Source organism: Typopeltis vanoorti, chromosome 11 (assembly GCF_054136105.1).
Source record: "Typopeltis vanoorti isolate ZY-2024b chromosome 11, IOZ_Tvanoo_1.0, whole genome shotgun sequence".
NCBI lineage: Eukaryota > Metazoa > Arthropoda > Arachnida > Uropygi > Thelyphonidae > Typopeltis > Typopeltis vanoorti.
In genome coordinates, this window is record NC_143559.1 from 127650805 (window position 1) to 127672498 (window position 21694).

At 34.6% G+C, this 21694-nt stretch overlaps 1 protein-coding gene across 1 annotated transcript in view; it reads left to right on the forward strand.

The window, feature by feature from the left end:
* LOC150102036 (LIM domain kinase 1-like) overlaps window positions 1-21694 on the forward strand; it is a 307253-nt gene that overhangs the window by 95745 nt on the left and 189814 nt on the right. Inside the window, exon 5 of the mRNA XM_090399953.1 lies at window positions 6952-7143. Coding sequence (XP_090256079.1) covers window positions 6952-7143 — 192 coding nt within the window. The remainder of the gene's footprint in view (window positions 1-6951; window positions 7144-21694) is intronic.

Here is a 21694-nt window from a genome sequence, read left to right on the forward strand (position 1 = left end):
GCCGTCTTTTGTACTCTACTCCTGAATAAACTACTCTCTGATATCTCTCCATCAACCACCCTCCTATCCATCTCACCAACCCTATATCCATTCTCATATATGCTGCAGTTTACTGATTAGAGTTCCATGCGATATCCTGTCAAAGGCCTTGGCAAGGTCCAGTAGTAACACTGTAAACCCATTACCCCTATCCAGTTCAGCCGTCACTGTGTTATAAAACGTGAGCAAGTTACTGAGGCATGATCTACCCGTCACAAAACCATGTTGTCCCCCATACAATATCCCATTTTCATCTGTCCAATCCTGTATTCTTTTCTTGATTAATTTCTCTAAGACCTTGACATTGATTCCTGATATGCTAATCGGTCGGTAATTTACAACAGCAGTCTTGGAACCACCTTTATGCAGTGGAACTATTTTCCCCTCTTTCCACCCCCTCGGGACTAACCCAGACCCGAGACTCAAAGTAAACAAAATGGTCAAGGGTACTGACAATTCTTTAGCTGCTTCTCGTACGACACGAGCTGGTATACCATCCAATCCCACGGATGTATTGACATTGAGGTTATGCAATAGACTACTCACCTCCACTTCATTCACCACAATTCCCGTATAATCTACTGGTTTATTCGTTTCTGCAATGTCACCACCTGGATGATATATACTTGCAAAGTGCTCACTCAGTAACTCAACTATATCAACTGATTCAGTAACCTCCCTACCATCGGCATTCTTTAAAATCATTCTGCCATGTACATTTTTCCTTTTACTTGCTACATATCTAAAAATATATTATAATTCTTTTTTTAAAATTTTATTAAAATATATTATAATTCTTTTCATTCAGAATTTAACACAGTCTAACAAAAACTACATTTTCAGTTAATCCATCATCTCTAGCAATACCATTCAAAGTTCTTAACTTGTATCAGCTAGTAAATTTATTCAACTATGAAATTCATAGTCTTCAAATAATTCAGATTTTGACTTTTGAAAAAATTTTTTAAAAAATTTGAATTGTTTCAAAAGTTTTTTTCACTTGGTTACATAATAAATTAAGATACCAAGAAATTATATTATTGACTTAAAATCCTTTATCCAGGTGTAAGCAAACAAAGTTTGTGCATATAGTATATCTTTGCGAAGTAACCCCTGAAGTATCTTCACTATAGAGGCTAATGAATTCACATCTATTGCCTTAGTATCTCATAATGCAAAGCACACATCCACTTGGATGTGTATAATGCGATTCATTATGGGAAGGTCCAGTTTAGACCTTTATTGAGGTATGTTAAAGTGTGGGGGATACCTCTCCAAAAACTCTGAGTGATCTACAAGATCACATCATCATCAAATTCCTGACATGTACCCTCAAGGGGATGTACAGGATATGATAGTACTACATGAAAAATTTACATCATTACTAACTTCCTATCTACAATTTTCCTCCAGATCAGTCTGTTACTTGTCAAGACTCCAATATTATCAGATCATACATTTCTGTCATCTAAGGAACTTTGTACCGTATCAATCCACCTATATCTTGGTCTTCCTCTCGGTCATTTTCCTGCCAGCGTGGCAGAGAACACTTGTTTTGCCAATCTTTCCTCGCCCATTCTGTTTAAATGACCATATTGGATGCTGACAATGTCAAGTTCTTTCCTAATATCCTCGTTTTAATATGATATTGCCATTGATGCAATCTGTTCACGCCTCTAATCTTTCTCAGGATTCTCATATCTCAGTTTTACGTCTGACCCAGCTATCAGATCCATAAGTTAAACTGGTTTGAACACTGTTTTGTATACAGCTAATTTAATGTTTCGACTAAATTAGCTGTTCTGACTAAATTTCCATATGAATTTATTCAGTTGACTTCCTACCATACCAGCTTTATTGATTCTGTTGTCTATTTCCATATTTAATTTATCATCTTCACTAAAAATCGTGCTAAATCGGTGAAATGTTTTTCTTGTTCCACAGATTCTCCGTTCACAATGCAGTTGACATTTTCAACGATTCTGCCTATTTTCATTGTCTTTTTATTGCTGACCTTCATACCATATCTATTACAACAGTTATTCAGTTTAATCAAGGAATCTTGCAGATTTATTGATAAGTATAACATTGTTCACATAAAGCAAAGAGCTGACATTAACATCTGAAATTTTGATATCATGTTTAATACCACTTCATAATGTCATCCGTATAGATAATGAATAACAGAGGAGATAATGTACATCCTTGTCTCACACCAGATTTAACATTAAACCATCTTCCTGTACTTGCATCAATTCTAACTGCTGACTTACAACTCAAATAAAGATTAAATATTGCTTGATATAATGCCCCATTGACACCATATAACTATAGCTTATTGAATAGCTTCTCTCTTGGCACCTTATTATATGCCTTTTCCAGATTTACAAAACTCAAATAGAGATCTTTGTTATATTCCTATGATTTCTCGACTATTTGTCGTAAAGTGAAGATCTGATCCTGACAGCCTCTATTTGGCCTGAATCCAGCTTGTTCTTCACCAAGCTTTTCTTCTACAATTCTCAACCGTCTTTCAAGTATACTTGCATATATCTTACCAGGAACACTCAGTAGGGAAATACCTCTGTAATTCTCGCATTCAGTTTTATTTCCCTTTTTATATATGGGTACTATGAGAGCTCTACTCCAATCATCGGGAATTCGTCCCTCTGTCCAGGCCTTCTGAACTATGCAGTGCAGCCACTGTAATACTTTTATACCATCATACTTCAGCATTTCTGGTCGAATATCATCCACTCCTGCTGCCTTTCCACATATTAAGCCTTTGATGGCTTTTTTTTTCTAATATGGATATATATTCCTGACTATATGCCTGTTGAGTGTTTTTTTACCACTGTGCTATCATTGCTTGTTTCATTTAGCAATTTCTCAAAGTAATTACTCCATTACTTCAAGGATATCTTTTTCCCCCGTTTTCATGTCACCTTTATCATCTTTAACTCCTTTTACAGCACTCTTTCCTCCATTTCTAAACTTCTTCAACAACCTCCAAAATATTTTGTCACCTTCTTGATATTTATTTTCTATGTTCTTGCCAAAGTCCTCCCATGGCTTTTGTTTAGTTAGTTTTACACAGTGTTTAGCTTTCTTACATTTGTCTCTGTATTCTCTAAGAGCACAGCTGACTTATTTGCCAGAAACTTTTGATATGCTTTCTTCTTTTCCTTCACCCTCCCTCTTTAACTTTAACCTCAGTGGTATTACAAGAACAGTTAAAAAAAAAAAAAATACAAGCTAGAATACTAACAATAGATCGTTAAAAATAGAACACACCGCGTAATGTTATATCACTAAGTATGAAACGGAACATTTTGAAGTAGAGACATGAAAAGAATAAAAAATTAATGAATAATCTTGATTAGACTTTCCCAGATTTTTGATAAAGATATACAGTCATTACGATTCAGGTTGGGACGATGGAGCAAGGTCTCCACGCTTTCCTTGAACAAATGTTCGAACCTATAACGGGATCTATATAAGAGGCGAGTCCTGGACCAAAAGATGCAGTGGTCAGTTTCAATCCCGTGTTGAGAGGATTGATGTTCTTGGATTCGTTTTTCAAGAGAACGTCCAGTCCTGTCCAAAATAGGAGAGATCGCAGTTGCAAGGAATTTGATAAACTCCAGGATGAGATAAAGTTGAGTGTTTGTCTTTAAGAGAAGGAAAATGAGAAGACAATTTGTTAATAGGTGAATATGTAGTTGTTAAATCATATTTCTTTAAAATTCTTGCGATAGATTCTGAAATACCAGAGATATAAGGAATAGGCACTCAATGTATTGAAACTTTGTTGTTTTGTGGAGGATTATAAGAATTGAGAAGATATTGAGTACTTTTTTCAGAAAAGCCATTGAGTTTCATGTGTTGTTGGATAGTAGAAAGTTCTTTCTGTAGATAATCAAAAGTAGAACAATTAATTTTGGTTCTTCTGATGAGGCATTTTATAATTCCTGTTTTTGACATGGATGATGGGCTGATTCTTTAAGTATATAACGACCTGTGAATGTTGGTTTCCTGTAATCTGTAGTTATAAGAATATTTGAAGGTGACCGGGTGAGGAGAACGTTTAAAAAAGATAACTCGTTGTTTACTTCTATTTCCATAGTAAACTTTATACGATGATGCAAGGAATTAATACTGTTTAAAAAAGAAGGTAAAGAGTTTTTGCTGTGAGGCCAAATAGTACAGATGTCATCTATATATTATCTTACCCAAAAAGATGGTTGAGGAAAAATAGATGAGAAGAGGACTTTTTCTAAATGTTCTAAATAAAAGTTGGCCAAAGCCGGAGAAAGAGGACTTCCCATGGCCGTTCTTTCTACTTGGCTGTAAAGTTTATTTTGACATATGAAATATCCAGAATGTATTACGAAATCGAATAGTTTTATAATGTCTTGAGGAAAGATGTCATCAAGTAATTTTAAAGTTTCCTTGAGAGGTACATTGGTATATAAAGATTCTATATCAAAGCTAACTATAAGATCTGTAGGTTGTAATGAGACATTTTTTGTAATTTTTCTAAGAAATCTGAGGAGTTTTTTAAAAAAGAATTAGAGTTGCCAATGTAAGATTTCAATAATTTAGCTAGATATTTGGCTATACGGTAAGTAGGAGAATCGATACAATCTACTATTGGACGAAGAGGATAGTCAATCTTATGGATTTTTGAAAGGCCATAAAATCTAGGAGGTCTTGCAAAATGAGTTTTAAGTCTTTCAATTGTGTCTTTATCTAAACTGATGACTTCATCTAAGAGAGAATTTAATTTCTTTAATTGTCTGTTGGTTGGATTATAATCAATTTCTTGATATGTGGAGCGATCTCAAAGCAAAAGAGAAAGTTTTCTTCTGTAATTTGCTAAGTCCATAACTACTGTTGCTTTTCCCTTGTCAGCTATGGTGATAATGAGGTGATTATTTTTTCTCAAGTACTGTAAAGATTTCATTTCGGAAGGAGGAAGTTTGGCCTTAAGTAGAGACGAACCGACTTCTAGGCGAAGAGCATTAGCCTTATCACTAGTTGGGTGATTGAGATTCCTTTCAATGTTAACTAGGAAATCTAGATATGGTATCTTATTTGAAAAATCATGTCCTTTTGACAGGATGAGGGTTTCGCTTTCAGTCAAAGGATGTTCGGATATGTTTACAATCCAATTATCTGGAGTTATGAATGGCTTAGATTGTCTAGACAAAAGAGCTTCATATTTACAGTTAAGATGTTGACTTAGTTTATTATAAGCACGTTGAATAGAACGTTTAGCCACATTTAGAACTACAGGGTGTTCGGGATAAATTTGACAGTTTCGTAAGGAAAAAGAAAATCTTCTTTGTATCTATTAAATTTAATGAATTGACAAAAAAACATTACAGGCAGAGTTAATTACAATACTATCAACAAGATTTACTCAAAATAACCACCATTAGCATCGATCACAGCTTCAATTCTGCTTTGGAACCTCGAACAAGCTGATGCTATAGTCTCCTTGGGAAGGGCCGCAAAAACAGTTTTAATTTTATCCATTAACTGGGCTTTTGTATTACTGGAAGTGCGATTGGTGTCTTTTTCAACTGCGCCCCATACAAAATAATCCATGGGGTTAAGGTCTGGGGAGTTTGGAGGCCAAACATTTGGACTGGTGAAGTCGTAGAAATTTTCAGACAACCATTTTTGACTTTTCCCAGAGGTGTGGCAAGGGGCCGAATCCTGCTGCCATACATACGGCCTACCATTGGCTACCCTTGTTATCCAGGGCTTGACTACAGTTAGCAACTCCACGAACAAAGCCCGAATTCCAATGCCAGGGTTCTTCAACACCTGTTCCTGCAGATTTGCGAGGAATTCTGCTGTACGAACGCAATCAGATCGTCTGCTAGGGATCTTTCTTCTTGCTACATCCTCGTAGTCACCATTGCAAGTCTCTAGTTCATGCCTGATTGTTTTTACTGTATTCAGGGAGCATTGGGCAGCAGTCGTAATATCCTTATTTTGATGGCGGGCACGAATCATCATGATACAAGTTATTCTCTTCCATGATTCAGGTGGGTTCCAGCTATCCATCCTTTCTGACATCTTGTATATGAATGAAGAAGGGTCCAAACTTTTAAATGAAGAGAAGTGTGTGTTAATACATGTAACTTACGGAAAAATATAATTAATTATAAATATGTCAAATTTATCCCGAACACCCTGTATGTGAGAAAGATGTGGATCCAAATTTGTGGAAATATAGGTGCGCAGATCAGAAATGTGATGACTGTGAATAGCAAGATCATATTTAGCAGCTTTAAGTTGATTACGGATTAGAGATAAACTAGTGTTCTGGTAAATATTATGAGCTCCAGGAGATTTTATTGTTTCTTTAATCTTAGCGAAATTGGGAATAATCTTGTTGTCACACTTTTTTTTTTTTTTTTTTTTTTTTTAACTGTTCTTGTAATACCACTGAGGATGGTCTGCTATTTCCAGACCGAAATATGGTTAAATAAATATCTTTCTTGTGTTTACGTGAATATATCATTCAGTTATATTCTTGGTTTAATCCATTATGCAATTGTAAGCAAAATGTTTGTAATAATTCATACACAAACTTTGTTTGCTTACATTTGGATAAAGGATTAAACCAAGAATATAATACTTGGCATCTTTAATTCATTTGAATTTGGAAATACTCTCCTTTTTTTTGATAATACTCTCAATAATCTTTTTAAATATTCAAAATGGTTTTCTGATTTTGTACATTGAGCCATGAACTATTGTTTAAAAAAAAAAAAAAAAAAAAAATTCAATTATCCTTATTTATGCTGAATGTACAAATTCAGATTGTTGTTGACTTGACTTAGTTATCGTGCTGTTATTGGTATTAATGTTTATATATATTATTTGATCTCCTAGTGGATCATGTTACAAACATCAGATGGAACCACTATCTAAGCAGCTACCTTTGAGTAAACAGCCACATAGTATAAAACTAGTTGAAATACCAGAGACAGTAGATGGACATCAAAGAAGCATAAAGATCTCATTAGATCCAATGAAAGGTGTCATTGTCAGAGATTCATTAAGACAAGGTGTCCCTATTAATAAGTAAGGTTCACTTCTTATTTATCTGTACTGAACAAAAATTTATGCCTGCCAGGTATGAAAAATCAGTGTTGTAATTTTTATTTCGTGTCATTTTTAAATTCAAATTAATGGAAAATTAGATTTAGCATTGTGTATAAAAAATATAATGGATGAAATTAATTTCATTTTTAATCTAGAAAAATTTAGGATATCATTGATTTATTCATATGTGTAAAAATTGGTACATTTACAGTAGATGAAATTATGATATTAAGTTGTTAATTAAGAGTAATTAACTCAAGATGTAATTATGATATTAATATGTAGATAATGTGTGACTTGATTCCATTAGGTAATGTTCTTGCCACATTGTGGCACACAACTTATTCTTGATTTCATTCATACAAAAAAGGAAAAAATTGCAAATAAGGTTGCATGTAAAATTACTTCACATCTGCAGCTTTAAGTTGATTACAACACTGATTCATGCATGGACAAAAGACTAGGTTCCCTCTGTGTGGGTAACATGTTAGTCTCTCAATACTCACTATATGTATCCTCCATACTTGACTTCACTACAAGTTAAAAGTATGTGGTGCATTGGAAATGAGTACCTTAGGAGAGTATATTGACTTCCATTATCAGGTCACTAAAGAGCCGGTGATGTGTAATATATAGCCTCAATGTCTAGCAAGTAATATCTCTTACATTCTTTTCATGCACTAGTGGAAATTCCAACTAGACTTCTAGGTTGTAGACAAACTTTGATCATCCAGTGAAATAACACTCAGCTTACTGTCTACCTAAATTGGGTATTGCAACATTTTGGTGTCCCACCTCCCTTTTAAAATAAATCGTTGGTCATGTCCTTCAAGGTTTTTGGTGATTCTGGAACCTTTCCTTTCCCATTTGAGAAAGGAAAGTAATTCCATATAGTTTATAGCAGCAAAGTAATTCCATTGGCCAACATAGGTAAAATGGGACTGGAGGTAATTGAATTGGGAGGCTGTTCAATTAGTTCTAAAACAATCCTTCTGTCAGATTATGTCTGGAGGGCATCTCTGTTTTGGTATGTGTGGAGATGGGGGTACTGCTGAGTTCATGCATGGACAAAAGACTAGGTTCCCTCTGTGTGGGTAACATGTTAGTCTCTCAATACTCACTATATGTATCCTCCATTTATTTTACTGTTCTCTATTAATTATGAAAGACAACAATGAAAGTTGTTCTACAGATCAGAAAAAAAAAAAATCACAAACAGTATCAAGGAATAACACTGTGCAAGGAAAAAAAAAAAAATTCCTCTTGAAAGCTTTGTTCATTTTTAGGTTCCACAAAGGATAAGCTTTTCTCTTTCCCAGTACTTCGTCTTAATATTAATATGAAGAATGCATACCACCACCACCACTCAGTTATCATAACCTAATTGTTATATCATTATGCCTAATGAAATCTCAGTTATGACCACCTTAATATAGTTTGCCTGGTTATCTTAACTACACTTGACATAATTCCTATCACAAGAATATTACATTTTTTATTTTCATTCATCAGATTTGATATCCCTTGTCATAGAAAATTCAAATAATTGCTTACTGTATTTTGTAGTATTCATTTACTGTCTTTATTGTTGCTCTCCAAATTCAGGTAACTGTGCTGACCTCCTCAGCAGTGAAACTATTTTCTGCAATGCAAACATCCATATTATGAGGTTGTCATCCAGGGAAATTCATTGCCTACAACTTTGAACAGGTTCTCTTTAACTCCACTGATAAAACTGAAAAGGTTGTTGATATATGTTCTATTAGCAATGACTTAACACAGAATATCAATCCTCTCATCAGAATACAGACCTCTTTTCACCTTCCAAATATACCATGCATGTTAACTATCTTGTAAACCAAACCATAAACTTTTCTACAAATTTTTTATATTCTAGGACTTCTTTCACCCATCTAGTCTCAGCCTATATCCTTTAGCATTATGGTACTGCCTCATGGCCTCTTCTTTCTATTGTCTGATTAAAATTACTGCTCTTAGTCCACACACTTTCTTTTGATGAAACAGTAAAAATTCTAACTTAAATAAAGTGCCTTTATTTCCCATTCTGTTCAGTCCTTGATCACTATCCAAGACTTGATTCTTAAAAAAGTGGCAGTCGAAAAAAAGTATATATAATAAATAAACTCAGCATACCATAAGTGGCCCAGGCTCATCGTAAACTCCAACTTTGCACCCAGCCTACATTGCACCTTGCAACAGCCCCCCCCACACACACTTGATATATATCCTCAACAAATGTATAAGATACTATGACAGTTCTGCATGATTAAGTATTACATTAATACTAATCTATCAACAGTTTTCTTCCAAATTAATGTCATTAGTCAGCACTCCAATGTTGGCAGAACTTGTGTTTCTGTCTTTTACTTCTGATGTTATCAATACCTCTAAATCTTAGTTTTTTCTAGGTCTTCTTGCCATTTTGTCATCAGACACCTATTTTGTGAACCTTTTCTGTTTAAGTGACCACACCACACCACCTGAGATTAGCTCTGCTAACAGATTCCTGAATGCTAATGAAGTATCATTACTTCCTAATATTCTTATTTTTAATATGATTTGGCTGTTAATGCCATCTGTTCACTCTCCTAATCTTTCTCTGAACTGTCATATCTGTAGTCTTTAGTCTTTGATCAAGTGTTTTATTTCTAACCCAGCTATATCCATTAATAAAATTGGTTTGAACACTTTCATGTATTCAGCTAGCTTAGTGTTCTAATCTCTCTTTTATTCCACATAAATGTATTCTGTTTACTCCTTAGCATACCAGCTTTGCTTATTCTGATGTCTATTTCCATATATAATTTGCCATTGTCGCTAAAAATGGATGTTGGATTCCATGTTGGTCCATAATGCGATCAGTATTGATGATCATTAAGAATGGAAATAGTATATATCAGTTTCTTACATCAGACCATCTTCATCTGCTTCCTTCAATTCAAATTGCTAAATTAAAACTTAAATATAGATTATTTCTCTGTATGTTCCACTTTCCCACGGCCGGTTTAACACAGTGAGCAGGCAATGCTTTGCATTGGGTGCCTTTTTCAAGGGGTGCTGAAGTGAGGAAGGAAAAAAAAAACATTTTAATATTAGCATTCATTAAATGTGGATAAATAGATGGTGTTCAAGGGTCAAAGTTATATGACTGAGAGGAGACTTCCACATAGCCTTTAAAGGAATGCGGAGAACCAATCAAGACTTCTGACCTAATGTCCAATCCTCACCTTCTCATGTGCACATTGTTAGGTATCTACCTGTATACTGAACAAACGAGGATGGGCTAGCAATTTGGGATTAGTCTTTCTAGTAGGAAAATTCTGGGGTGGGGCGTTGCCCGGTTAAACAATGCCCCCGTTGTTTTTCGCCAGGGAATCAGGGCAAATGGCGAAAAATCACTACTGGAACAAATCCTAAAATCCACCACAACTCAATATCACCAGAGTTCAAGTACTATCAGCATAAGAAGCCTGATTGTCAAAGAAATGGAGGTAGCTGAGGAATTGGATAAGTACCAGATCGACATAATCAGGGTGACCGAAACAAAAAAGACAAAAACTGGTGAGATCTGGACAATGAGACTTATTTGTGCCTATGGTCCCACAGAAGGTTCTACTAAGGTAGAAGTGGAGAAATTTTTTGATGCTTTAGAAAAAGCAACTGACACAATGAAAAAGGAAAAGTTGGTCCTTGTTGGGGATCTAAATAGTAGAGTAGGAAATGATTGTCAGACATACAAAAATATTTTGGAAAAATTGGAAGAAAAGAGCAAAGCTAATAATAATGGCAAATACCTGTTGGATTTCTGCTCAGGACATGGATCAAATTTTACTAACACAATGTTCCAACATAAAAATGTGCACAAATTCACAGGGAGAGAAAAGGCAAGGAATAAGAAAAGTCTCGTTGACTATGTTATTGTTGATAGTAATATTTTCTCCCTGTGCAGGACACCAGAGTGTACAGAGGATTTGAAATCGGAAGTGATCACCATTTAGTCTTGAGCAGGATAAAATTGAATTTCATATTGAAAAGAATAAACTGTAACAAAGTTTTAAAGCAAATAAAAGTTGAACAGCTCTCAGATGTGAATCGTAGACTAAAATACACAAACATGATTGAAGGAAAAAATGAAAGAATTTGAGAACAGGAACCAAACCAAAATTGCTAAAGGAAACAATCGGTGACTGCAGAGTGGTAAAAAACACTGACCAGGCATGCAATCAGGAATATATATCCATACTTGAAGTAGAAAAATCCATCAACATCCTGAAATGTGGAAAGGCAGCTGGAGTGGATGATATTCAACTAGAAATGCTCAAGTATGGAGGTATAAAGTCTTACAGTGGCTGCACTGCATAGTTCAGAAGGCCTGGACAGAGGGATGAATTCCCAATGGAGTAGAGCTCTCATAGTCCCCATATATAAAAAGAGAAATATAACTGAATGTGAGAATTACAGAGGTATTTCTCTACTGATGTAAGCATACTTGAGAAATGGTTGAGAAGGAATGTGGAAGAGAAGCTTGGTTCGGGAAAAATTGAGGTTGTCAGGATCAGATTTTCACTTTACGACGGATGGTTGAGAAATCATGGGAATAGAACAAAGATCTGTATTTAAGTTTTGTAGATCTGGAAAAGGCATGTGACAAGGTTCCAAGAGAGAAACTATTCAGAATGCGACAATTATATGGTGTCAATGAGGCATTATATCAAGCAATACAAGAATTGAAGGAAGTACAGGATTGTGGTTTAATGTTAAATCTGGTGTCAGATAAGGATGTAAGTTATCCCCTCTGTTATTCATTATTTATATGGATCACATTATGAAGGAAAGTGGTATTAAATCTGATATCAATATTGGAGACGTTAATTTCAGCTCTTGGCTTTATGCAGATGATGTTATACTTCTAAATGAATAACTGTTGTAGTAGATATGGTACGAAGATCAGCATTTTCATTGTCTTTGCCTTTTTTAATGCTGATCTTCGTACCATATCTACTACAACAGTTATTCATTTAGAAGTATAACATCATCTGCATAAAGCAAAGAGCTGAGATTAACATCTCCAATATTGATATCAGATTTAATACCACTTTTCCAAAACATCGAAAATATCAACTGCATTGTGAATGGAGAAACTATAGAACAAGAAACATTTCCGCTACTTAGGCACGAGTTTTAGTATAGATGATAAATTAAATATGGAAATAGACAACAGAATCAACAATGTTGGTATGCCGTCAACTGAATAAATTTATATGGAATAAGAGAGAAATTAGCCCAAACACTAAATTAGCTGTAAACAAGACAATGTGTTCGAGCCAATTTTAACTTATGTATCTGAGCTGGGTCAGAACTAAAACACTTGACCAAAGACTACAGACCGCACATATGATCATCCTGAGAAAGAAAACTCGGCAGAGAACACTTGTTTTGCTAATCTTTCCTCTCCCATTCTGTTTAAGTGACCAAACCATCTGAGAATAGCTCTGTTAAACCATTCCTGGATGCTGGCAGTGACAAGTTCTTTCCTAATATCCTCATTTTTAATATGATATTGCGAAAGAACTTGCCACTGTCAGCATCCAGGAATGTGTTAACAGAGCTAATTTCAGGTAGTATGATCACTTAAACAGAATGGGAGAGGAAAGAATAGCAAAACAATTGTTCTCTGACAGGTTGACAGGAAAAAGACCCAGAGGAAGACCAAGATATAGGTGGATTGATACAGTAAAAAGTGCCTTAGAAGATAAAAATATTCTTCTTCTCTCTTCCATCATCTATGTGGATGATGATGAGGCTGAATGAACTCTTTCCACTTCTGTCTGTCCTGGGAGAGTCCGAACAATTCTGTCCAGTTTGGTGTCGCTTGTTGTGATTTGGTTTTCAGGTCCTCTTTTATTTTGTCTATCCATCTAATTCTGGACGGTCCTTTTGATCTTTTACCTTCCATCATTGTATTCAGGGCTTTAGATGGTAGTCTTTCTGTTCCCATTTTGGTCTTCGCAGTCTTCTTTTTTGGATTTTGTCTGTTATTATTATTTCTTGTTTTAGTCATTTCCTTATGTCTTCGTTTCTTAGTCGATCCAGCAGAGATACTCCAAGTAATCTTCTTAACCAACCCATTTCAGTAACTAATAATTTTTTCTCCTCAGCCTTTTTGAGATTCCAGCATTCACTTCCATAGAAGAGTATTGGGAGGACCATTGTTTCATAGACTATTACTTTTGTTACTTGTTTGATGTCTCTTGACTTCCATATTTTATTAAGTCGTCCAAAAGTTTGGGATGCTTGACTGATTCGTCTGTTTATATCTTTTGTAATTTCACCATTGTACTCAATAACTCCTCCAAGGTAGGAGGAGTTATTGAAGTTTTCTACGTACTCTAGATTCTTACTATTAATTTCAATTTTCAGATTGGTGCTTCTTTTTTCTTTTTGCATAATTTTTGTTTTGTCTATATTTATGTTTAATCCAGATTTTATACACTTCTCCTTTATTTTATCAGAAATTCGCTGTAGATTTTCTTCTGTGCTTGCAAGTAATGCAATGTCATCTGCAAATTTTAAATTTGTTAAATTTTTCCCATATACGTAGGCTGTTCAATAAGTTATAGTTATAAGACTATATTTATGCTGAAAACAGATTACCTTTAATCGTCATCATTTATATGGTCTTTTTCGAAGTAACTACTGTAAGACACGATGCATTTGTCCCAACGTTGCATCCACTTTTTAAACACATGTGAAAGTCCGTTTTTTGAGAGTTCTTTCAAAACCGCCTCCACAGCTTTTACACATGCTTTGTTGCTTTCAAAATGGCGGCCTCTTAGTGATTTCTTCAGCTGAGGAAACAGCCAGAAATTGCATGGTGCGAGATCTGGACTGTATGGAGGGTGTGGTAGGATATCTATGTTGTTCTCCTGCAAAACGTCCACTACACAACCAGCAGTATGTGGCCTTCCATTATCGTGGTGCAATAAGAAGCCATTCTTCAGCAATGGACGCTTCCTTTTGACAGACAATGACTGTACCATTGTCCGTAAAACATCCACATAGTATGAGCCGTTTACAGTGTTCCCAGGTTTTACAGCGTGTTGGTAAACAATGCCTTCGTAGGCATTGTTTACCAACACGTAAAACTGTAAAATCGGCTGGTAAAGTTATGACCATAACTTTACCAGCCGATTTTACAGTTTTTGCTTTCTTGGGGGGTAGGTGAAGATGGATGCTTCCATTCACTGCTTTGTTGTTTCATTGTAGGGTCATAGTTATACAGCCAAGCTTCATCTGCTGTGATGATGCATTTTAAGAAGTTGTCGCCTTCTTGTTCCAGTGTTTCTTTCCATTCTGTGCACACATCCACTCGATGCTGCATTTGCTCTGGTGTCAGGAGTTTGGGAATCCATCGGGTGCAAACACGTTTCAGTCCCAAATGTTCAGTTATGATTGAGTGAACACTTCCCACAGAAATATTCAGGACAACATGCAGCTGGCCTACTGTAATTCTGCAATCCTCCATGATGATAATCGCTGCTGTGTTGATCATTGTCTCTGTGATGGACGTTGAAGGTCTTCCCTCACGTTCAAGATCTTCCACATTTTGCCTTATTTCCTTGAAGGTTTTATGCCAGCGAAAAACACTTGCCCTCGACATTGCTTCATCATGGAAAGCTTCGCATATCATGTTAAAAGTGTCTGATGCCGATTTTTGCAAATGCACACAAAATTTAATCGCATAATGCTGTTCCGAGGATGCCTTCATTTCGACGACTGGTCATTGCTCATAGGCGCGGCAAAACAAGCTTGTGTTTAGTCATGTGACACTCTGGCACATCAGCCGTATACGCCATCTATCAGCCTCTTTTGTTAATACAGACAGCAACATTTCTTTATTCCACAGAAATTAATATTGTGATGAGTGGTTTCGCGACAGTAAAATCAGTCTTATTACTTATTGAACAGCCCTCGTATTTTGATTCCGGAGTCTTCATTGTTTAAGGCCTTATTGGTTGCTTCTTCCAGTGTAAGATTGAACAGGTCTGGCGACAGATTGCATCCCTGTCTTACTCCGCTCTCTGTGTGGAACCAGTTGGTTAAGGTGTCCTCCATTCGTACTGCACTTTCAGATTTCTCATACAAATTCTTTATTATTCTTATTGTTTTGTTGAGAATTCCAAATTCTTCCATAGTTTTCCATAGTTCTCTTCTATGGATTGAATGAAATGCCTGACAAAAGTCTATGAAAGTTATGTAACAACTGTTGTACTCTGGTGTCTTTTCTATTAGCTGTCTTAAGGTGAATAGTTGATCAATTGTGCTTCGTCCTGGTCTGAAACCTGTTTGTTCTTCTCCTAGTGCTAGTTCTATATATGGCTTAATTTGTTTTTGGAGTACTTGCGTAAAAACCTTACTTAGAATACTGAGAAGGCTAATGCCTCTGTAATTATTGCATTCTGTTTTATCTCCTTTTTTGTATATAGGAGTTATAACTGATTTGGTCCAGTCAGTAGGCACTGCTTCATTTTTGTAGATCCTTTCAGATAATGTTTTTAATGGTTCCAAAAGTGTTCCTTTCTTGCTTTTAAGAGTTCTGCATGTATTTGATCAATGCCAGGTGTTTTCCTAGTTTTGAGTTTTTCTATGCTGTGTGCTGTTATTTCTTTGGTAAAGATATTTGTTTCCTCTTCCATTTCAGTGGCTGAAATAGTAATATCCTGGGAGCTGTTTTTATTATATAAATCTCTGAATATTCTTCCCATCTGGCCATTCTTTTTATTTTACTTTCAATTAGTTGTCCCTTTTTGTTTTTGATCATTATTATTTTTGTTGTCTGTGTCTTACTAATTTGGTCTATTTGTTTATATAATCCATGAAGGCTATTTTCTTTTGATAGTTTCTCTGCCATTTTGCATTTTTCTTCTAACCAGTTATTCTTGTCTCTTTTAATTAGTTTTCTAATTTCTCTGGTTAATCTATTATATTCATTTCTGTTATAGATCTGTTTTAGTTTCATGCTTTTCCTTTGATCGCTTAACCTTTTTTACTTCATTCGAGATCCAGTCCTTTTTACTTTCTCTTTCTGTGTAACCTATTGTATTTTCTGCTGATTTTAATATTATTTCCTTTAATTTGCACCAATGTTCTTCGATGTTTATATTCTGTTTTGGTAGTTCCTTCAGGTTTTTATCTAGTTCTAGTTGATATTTTCTTAGAATATTGTTGTCTTGTAGTTTTTTTACATTCAGTCTCCTTTTGACTCTAAAAGTGTTTTCAGATTTTAACTTTATTAGGTTTGCTAATACTAGCTTATGGTCTGGTCCACAATCTACAGAAAAAGATCTGCAATTTAGGATACTTGATTTCCATCTTTGGTTTACAATAATATAGTCTATCATATTCTTGGTTTGTCTGTCTGGTGATATCCATGTCCATTTTCTTTGGGATTTTGGTTGTTTAAAGAGAGTGTTGGTTATTGTTAGTCTATTATTTGCGCAGAAGTTTAGCAGTCTTTCACCATGTTCATTGCTTTCTCTATACCCGAACTTTCCGATTACTCTTGGCCCGGTATCCTCTTTGCCTACTTTTGCATTTAAGTCCCCCATTACAATTAGGAGATCTTGACTTGATGTCTGCTGTACTACTTTTTGCAAATCTATATATAACTCCTCAATGTCTTCTTCTGATGATGTCAAAGTTGCTGAGTATACTTGAATAATAGTCAGTGATCCGATTGATGTTTTAAATCTTGCTTTAATTATCTTAGGTGAGATACGATTGTAAGACAATAGAGAGTTTTGAGCCTTTGGTTTTAATATGAGTGCTACTCCTTGGTGTTTGTTGTCCTTCCTGCCTGAAGTTAAGATTTTGTACTGTCCATGGTGGAATTCTGCTTTTCCAGTCCATCTGGTTTCACAGAGTCCAGTCACTTCCCATCGCTATTTGTATAATTCATGCAGTAGTATTTCCAATGCTCCTTCCTGGTGAAAAGTTCTTACATTCCATGTTCCTGTGCTTGTTATGTTTTTCCTGTCTACTAGGTGACATTTTGTTCCAATAGCATATTTTTCACCTTCACTATTTTGGTTCCCTAATAGTGGGCATGACCCTTGTTTGAGCCGGCATGTATCTTTAGGTTGGTTAGAGTTCATTCAGTTTCAATGGTTAAGTTTTGTCAAGTGGCAAACCACCACTCCTTGACCTGAATTCAGCCACTCCTAACATTGAGTACAGATGCTGGTTGCAGCCAATTCTCTGAATACAGTCGCTGCTTGAGATTGCCATATCTGGCTACCCTCACTTAGTTTTACCTTTGGGTTGACACAGTTTACTGGGGTGTTGCCGCTACCAGTTTACAGTAGCTTCTTGGAGCCATAAGTGAGAGTTGGGTGTCCAGTGAAAACCAATCCATCTGAACCATAAGAAAGATAAAAAAAAATATAAGATCTGATAATGTTGGAGTCTTGATAAGTACAGACTGATTTGGAGGAAAATTGTAGATAGGAAGTTAGTAATGATGTAAATTTTTCGTGTAGTACTATCATATCCTGTATACCCCTTGAGGGTATATGGCAGGAATTTGATGATGATGATCTTCTATTTTTTTTTGTTTAATTTGTTTAGTTTTACACAATCTTAGCTCTCACATTTTTTTCTGTTTTTGAGACCATATGACAGCTTTCTATAAACTTATGATATACTTTTTTTTTCTTTCAAGACATCCTCTTCAACTTTTTGCATTATCCACCATGAATTTTTTTTTTTAATCACTGCTTCACCATATGTCTCTCTTTTTCAGTTTTTCACTGAGGGTCCAAGATTAGTTTTTTGTTTTCAAACGTTCAACTATTTAAATATATTATTTTTTTTAAAAAAGTCTGTAATTTGCATTTTGAAGTTGTTTAATTTTATTTATTATTTTTAAACTTTCTGCATACTAGAGTGGCTCACCACTAAAACTTTAACTGTACTGCATCAACTGTTGTGTTATGACTATTGCAAGTTATCTCCCACTGCCTTTTGTCAGAAAGAAATCAGAAAAATCATCAGTAACATCAACATGAAACCTTTTGTCTTATGCCTCCAGTTGTGCTCAAAACTTATACTCCAGAATTAACACTTGTCATATGTCTTTCTTCCTCGTCATATATCTATCTTGCAAGAACAGGCCTGTATTCATCTAAAAAAAAAAAAAAAAACACTCATCCTCCAGCTAATTAGTGACCAACACTATGTATTCTGCTATTGATCTTGGAGAATTTCCTAGCCATCACTCAGTTTTCAACAACCACGGTAAGTTGCTCTTTACATTTCCTGAATGTTTGATGGTGTAGGATGTCTGCTCTGTTTAGCAATACCAAATTGATTACTTTTTTTTTTTTAAATTTTTAGCGACAGCTGATTTTGAATAAATAAATAAAAAAGAATAACTTTTAGTTTTATTATGCACTGCTTGGAAAAAAGTCATTGGACATCCTTCATGGGCAAAGTACGTTGTTCCATGTAACGAATTACTTGTTTGCAGTTGGTGGTATAAATTGGAGGAATATGTTGCTCTCAAATTAGTGCAGCTGTGTCCAGGTGAAATGCCTATGAGAAGAGAACTGACAGAGTTTGAAAGAAGTGTTGTGATAGACATGTTGAAAGCCTATCTGTTCACCAAATTGTTGACAAATTGTCCTATCCCTGGTCAATAATTAGTGATATCATACTGAGATGGAAGTGCAGAGAGTCAACTGCAAGTGCTGCCCACAGTGGATGACCCACCACACTCCCCAAACATGACCATAGGGTGCTATGAAGGATAATATATAGGCTTGAACTGGACAGTAGTGTACTTACATAGTACAATGTGTTCTATAGAATTCCATCATCATGTTTAGTGTCTTGTGATATGCAGCGTCTTGCCAACTGTTTAACACGTTCTGGAGATAACTCAGTTTGCTGCCTATACTAGGACACCAACTGCAAGTTATTTCATATATTATTTTTCATATTGAATTTTACTATACTAGTCACATGCTCACTACTCATGTGAGAGTAGAAACTTTCAACCAGTAATATGATCACCCAAGCTCTGAAAACTTTTACTAAAGAGAAAGTTAGTAGTTAAAATGACAAAGTGAAAAATATATCAAGAATTATATAGTTTTGAAGAGAAATTGCTACCACTCTATTGGCAATATCAGCATATTCTAAATGATTTAGGATAATAATAATCCTTTGATATTAATCCAACTGGTATTAAATCCTTTTGTAAATTCAGTCTAATTCATTTAGGGCATAGTCTAATATACTGCATTGAATAATTAATTTGGGTTGAATATTACTCCTTGGTGTACTCCTTTATTTGGGATGGTCTGTTTATATTTTACACATATAAGGATACTGGCAGCCTTTTTCATATATTTTATTAGCTGTTTATAATTTTGACTTACTCCATGTTTTTTTTTTATTGATATTAGTATTTCTTGTTTTGCAACTTGAATTAAAGGCAATTACTCAAAGAGCCAAAAGCCTTCAGTTTGCCTATGTAAAATTACATGAGCAAAGTGGATATTAGATCCAGCATTATTTCAAAGCTTGATGTAAAAACTATGAAATTTTCATAAGTTGACCAGAGAGCGTGCAGGAATAATTTTCATAGTTTCCACATTCGGCATTTGAAATAATGCTGGATCTAATATCCACTTCGCTTATGTAATTTTACATCTTGAACTGAAGCCTTTTGGCTCTTTATTTGAGTAATTACGTTTACACATTGACCAAGAGTTCGCTTACGGAAAATACGTTTCTCTGACATTTCAAGTTTCTTAGTACTGAACGAGAGTTTTTGCTCGTAAGGTTTCTGCTTGGTCTGAAGAGAACTAACAGTTCAAAACAGCTGTCGGCCAATTAAACCTTATCAAAATGGGCTAATAAAAGGTGAACATATCGGCGCTTGGGCAGCAGTCATTTTTTTTTTTAAGTAGTCCATACTAAGGCAACTTGGGGATGCAGAGGAATGTGTTCCTGCAAGCTCTCTGATCATCTGATCAACTTATGAACCTTTCATAGTTTCATAAGTTGATAAGTTGACCAGAGAGTTTCTACATTTGGCTTTGAAATAATGCTGGATCTAATATCCACTTTGCTTATGTAATTGAATTAAAGGCTTTTTTTTTTTTTTTTTTTATAATCTATTAAAATGAAACTATAATGGTAAGGTTTATTTTCTGCAAATTTTCTCTTTTGATTTGGTGTCTCTAGATGGTCGATTTTGCTAAATCCATTTCTGAATTCAGCTTATTCATTAGATTGACCTTCACCTAGTAATCTGGTGATTCTGTTTATTTTTATAAATAGTTTATCTACTGTGACAGAAAACATATACACCTGTTTTCTTTTTCTTATTATCCTTTTTCATGATAGCATTATTCCAGCTGTTTGGTATATCTTTCTCTTTTATATTATTTAATTTAATAATCTAATTATTCAATAAATAAATAATTTTTTTTAGTTCTGTTGTTAATATTTCTCTTGCTGCTTTCATTATTTCTTTTGTTATTCCATCTTCTCCTGGGATTTTACACTTCTTTCATTTCTTGTTCTGTTTCAAATATTTGTGTTTCTTCCTGTTCTTTTGGCTTCCAGAAGAACAGCAAGAAATAGTAATAATGTTTTCAGCATTACATGTGGAGTTAATACAATTCTGAAAAATACTGTCTAGCCATTTCTGCCATGCTTTTTTATCTCTGATATCGTGTCCATTTTCATCTTCTGTTATTTTTTTGAATTGTATAGTATTTTCATATTTTTATTATCTGTTGCTTCTTGTATCATTTTATCTTCTTTCTTTTTATCATCATTAATATATATTTTTTTTTTCTGATTGTTTTATTCATCCCTGTAAGTTCCATGTTTCTTTTTCCTTTTCTCCTTAGTTGTCCTCTTTATCTAACTTTTTTTTTCTTTGAGAGGTTTTTATTTTTAATCTTTTTATCTTTTGTAACCTTTCATATGTGCAGTTTATATAATGATATAACATTGATGACTGAAACATCTTTAAATATTTTTACATAAGATGATAAAATATAATCCTTTCTTTTAGTGTTTGAAAACGAAAATGAATGATAAAATATAATATATATATATATATATATATATTACTCTTTTTTTTTTATAGTTGTCTGTTCAGACTTATTCATGTCCATTTTTGGTTTAGTCTTTTCTTGTAAAATGTGTTCATAGCACAGTTGGCTCCTCATCATAAATTTTAACACCATATTTCCTCTTTCATTACATTTTCCTATTCCATTTTTTCTGTACACTTTAACCCAGCGTTAGTAAGGTGGGAGGTGTCACAGATCCCAAAGATTTTAAATTGACTATGACTATGACACCCCGCTTTATTAATGCAGGGTTAAATTCATTGTTATTTTTACTAATTCATACATTAAAATTTCCCAACAGTTGTGTAAGATGTAGGATCCTGCTGTATTCTATTGGACATTGACTTCTTCATAAC